The 4,159-nt window shown below is 37.1% G+C and overlaps 1 protein-coding gene across 1 annotated transcript in view; it reads left to right on the top strand.

Annotated features, from left to right (window-relative positions):
• The window catches only part of LOC101860408 (beta-1,4-galactosyltransferase 3), a 12,265-nt gene extending 9,847 nt beyond the window's left edge, over window positions 1-2,418 (top strand). Inside the window, exon 8 of the mRNA XM_005097411.3 lies at window positions 178-2,418. Within this exon, the coding sequence (XP_005097468.1) occupies window positions 178-202 (25 nt within the window). The 3' untranslated portion in view covers window positions 203-2,418. The remainder of the gene's footprint in view (window positions 1-177) is intronic.
• Window positions 2,419-4,159: the final 1,741 nt, after the last annotated feature.

Here is a 4,159-nt window from a genome sequence, read left to right as displayed (position 1 = left end):
GGGGTCATGGAGAGAGGGTTTGTTGTTGTAAGTAGGTAGAGATATATAGAAAGAGAAAGGGAAAGAGGTAGGAATAGAGAGGGGTAGGGAGGGGGGGAAGATTTGTCATTGTTTTAGATGTTAAACTTTGTAAAGGCCCACTTTAAAGACTTTTGTTTTATTTTTTTTCCTTTTCAGGTTCTTGTCGTTTTATTACCCATAGACTGCTGATGGAGGTTGTGTGAATTCTTCGTCTCGGGGGAAAATGGATGGAGAGTATATATATCTAATTATTTGATAAATAATAAATATATATACATTTTGGTGACATGCTGTGCAGGGAGTGTTGGTCTCAAAAGAGGAGCTGAAACAGAAAAGTTAACAAATATGCGGAGATGGGAGGAAATACTTATTATTTTGCTGGAGAAAAGACTCCAATCTATTGCATTTAGTACACTGATTTGATATCATCAAAGTACTTTTATTTCTTTATACTTACGAAGGTAACACTTGCACATTGCTTTTTGATTTGAAGTTCCTGAAATTCTAGACTTGTAAGTTTACTTTTGTGGAAATGTAACTCTTTTTTAGCTGTAAGGCCAGCTCTGTTTACTGTCTAATGAAAGGCATTGAGGAAGGCTTTTTTACAGATGGTCATCTGCACAAGGAAATCAGAGGCTTTCGCTGCTGTCTGAGAGTGCATGAGTTCACCATTTACGAAAGTGCCTCAAAAACTGTACCGTAGGGAATAGATTCAATGCTGGCTTGAGAGGAGTCAAAAGCTGTGATCAGATCAGGGCATTTGCTTGTTGACATTGTGCCCACTGTTCAGTGCAACATTGTGGTGTTTACATCATGAAATGATGATTTGTGGGAAGACAAAATTTTTTTAATAAAACAAACAAATTGTGGCTGCCAAGTTTCTTGTTTCTCTTTTTACAATTTCTAATACTTGTTGTTATCTGTTATTCATGTTTGATACTATGCATCTTTTCTTGTTTTATTTGCATTTACCAAATTAGATATGATGTTTTCTGTTCTTTGCTGAATTTTTTTCTTTCTGTATCATGCAACCTGAATATAATAACAATGTGGCGAAATATGGAACAGATCTGTTGCCTTGCTAATTTAGACAGAGAGGGATATGTGTAATTTCAATGGGAAAATGTTGTAGACCAACAGGTCAGGGCGGGTGTGAAGAAAGATTTAGGACCCGAAGAAAACACCCTGCAATGTTTGTAGACTGAGTCAGAAGTCTTTTCCTTGACTGTAAGGAAATAGACTGTCCATGTAGATATAAGTTTGTTAATGTATTAGGGAGTGCCTAACATTTTCGGATCTGTGAGGCCATTGTTTGTGAAATATACGTTCTTTTTTTTTTTTACTACTGCATAGGTCTGTTCTATTACTGCTGATAAAACATTCCATTGTGCCTATAATCTAATGCCTTGTCTGTTTTTCTGTGGCCATATTTTCAAGCATGAAAAGGCTGGGGAAAAAGTTGTCTTGATAATTCTGTGGATGATTTGATTACAGTTGTAACAACTTTATGAGATTGGAGTGAGAGAAATTGTCCACGTACTGAAAAGTCAAGTGCAATATTTTGTCTTTTGTTTTTTTCTGTTCAATACTTTTGTTGCCCCATTCCAAATGCTGCTACTTTCCCTTCCAACCACTCGTGCGGCCGTTCCGGTTCTGTTGAAACCAGGGATGGTTGGAGGGTGTTGCTTTTATGTCTTTCTTCTTTCCTCCCCTGTTCCCCAGTGTGTGTGATTTGACCATGATTGTGTGTGTGAGTCGAAGAACTTTGCTCAACCCCAGACAAAGCAACAGAGGAAGAAAATCTTCCTGAAAGAATTGGGCTATATTTGCTGTCCTTGAATGTGTGACTTCGCCTGTCATTTTTGTTTCAAAGCGATTCTGAATCAGTACCTGTGCATAATACATATCATTGTCTTCAGTGTGGTGTAAAGTTTTTATCAAAGGTTCTTATTTTTTAAAACCAATTTACAGGATGTGTTGCCGTAAGTATATGAGCTGCATATTGAAATCAAGAGACATAATTTAATTTTTTAGAGCCTTTTTAGTGAATATCAGTGACACAGGAACTGGCATATAAGACTCTAAAATTAATGTGTGAGTCTTTTCTCTTCTCTGAATAATACTTTTTTTTTCTGAGTACATTCTTGTAGAGTATGGGTTTTGCTCTTGTTTTTGTTGTATGACTCCATGAATGAATATAATGATATGTGCTAAAATGTTATAGAGAGACTTACCATGTTTTATCTGACCTGATGGAGACCAGTACTACAGGGCTATGACATGCAGAATGCCCATTGTATTTCCTTTGGGTTGAAATTATTCTGCAGGATTTGTTTAAATCCAAACATGATTGGCAAAAAAAAAAACGACAAAAGATGTAGAGATAGACGAATAAAAGGTTACTTAAACAGAGAAATGACGAGAGAAGACCAGGATGATACATTGTTTTGGGTTTTTTTAAGAGTATCTGAGCAGAGAAGTGAGTGTCGATGACGATTAATTTCTGTGTCAGATGTGGTAGTCCAAGGAGAAAAATATGTGTGAGGGTACATCATTTTTGCAACGACATGGTAGAATCACGTGCTCATCAAGTTTTGGGCATATTATTATAGAGTTATTGGTATCATCTGAAAACTTGGTCATTTGTCTTGCTCTTGATGAAAAAATACCCATCTGTCTTGAATAGAAGTCGAGATATTTGTGATTGAAGGAGGTGGGGATTGCCTGGTGTCAGAGGTAAAATTAGCGAGAAAATGGTTGCCAGAGTTTGGTGACTTTCAAAACTTTAGTGTCCTTGGAAATTTTTTAATCTACATTTTTTTCTATTGGTTCAATGTTTTTCAGTAAAATTCCTCACTAAAACGTTTTTTTTTTTTAATGATAAAAATTACCCAACAGCAGTTTCTTCAATTTCATTACATGTATTATGACGATCGCCTGGTTTCTCCAAGATTACATATTTTTCTCCTCAGCCAATGTAATGTATGGTCTTCTTATTCATGGTGGGTCCGTGATCTCAGTTTGTACAGTGTGGATTGAAGAATTCCAAGTTTTGATTTTCTGTACGCTTTATCTTATTGCTTGTGTACCACATCTGTGAATGTGGCAGTCCACCTTAGCTGTCCTTATGTGCTTCATTGACAGCTGTGGTAAATTTGAGGTTTTTTATACCTTTGTATTTGAACATAATATTATAGTGGAGTGTATGGTGATCTTAAACCCTAAAACCAGATTTTTGATTGATTATCTGTCTTTGATTTACGTGTGGAGAAAACATGTTCTTGTTGTGTTTTTTATTGCCGCGATTCTTCTGAAAGCTGTTGTCCCAAGCTCAGTTAAAAAAAGTATGCAGCTAAGAAGGCATTTTTCATGTGCTGTTGATGACTTGGTGCAAAATATTTAATGACATAATTTTTTCTGTTTAACTCTTTTTATCCTAGCCTTACCCACGCAGACTCGGTCCCCGTTCTAGGGCCGCTGCGCCATATGAGTCGGAATTCAGTGTGTATATTTCAAAGTGCTGTATTTGTTATGTTTACTCTTAGGTTTTAAGGTAAGGAAATTTGGTAGTTATGTTAGAAATTGAATGTAGTTTTTGTAAATGTATGTGGTTAGGAATTACATCAATTGAAGAATGTAGATTTCGAGGTGTATTCCACCCTCCAACTTGACCCTGATTGCTGCGCATATGACGTCCCATTGGATTTTATTGATCTAGCCCTACCCATCGATACAGCACGCTCGAATTCCAATAGACCTACTGACCCCTTCACCATGATGTGAATCGGTATTAGATGAGTCCAGTTATCATCCACAACAGAATTTATGGCACTTGATTCAGTCACTTTCAGCAAATTAGTCTCATTCCCCCTCACGACCCAGCGCCACTCCAAAAAGTATTTCGTCGGTTGTGAACGTGCATTTTCGAGACATCTTTCAAGCTTCTACTCCAATCAAAAACAAAGAAATCGCTGTTCATTGAAAAATATAAATATTCAGACAGAGCTAGCATGCCGTATTTGCGTATTTTGGTAATTACCAGCAGAACTAGCTTCTCTGACGTGACCGTATCGCTGTTCCGAGTTTACTCGTAGCCCCGACTGGTCCTCGTTGCAAGTATACTCGTAGCCCGGATAAA

Source organism: Aplysia californica, unplaced genomic scaffold (genome assembly GCF_000002075.1).
Source record: "Aplysia californica isolate F4 #8 unplaced genomic scaffold, AplCal3.0 scaffold00154, whole genome shotgun sequence".
Lineage (NCBI taxonomy): Eukaryota > Metazoa > Mollusca > Gastropoda > Aplysiida > Aplysiidae > Aplysia > Aplysia californica.
Note: the sequence above shows the minus strand (reverse complement) of the source record. Positions and strands in the feature narration are given on the sequence as shown.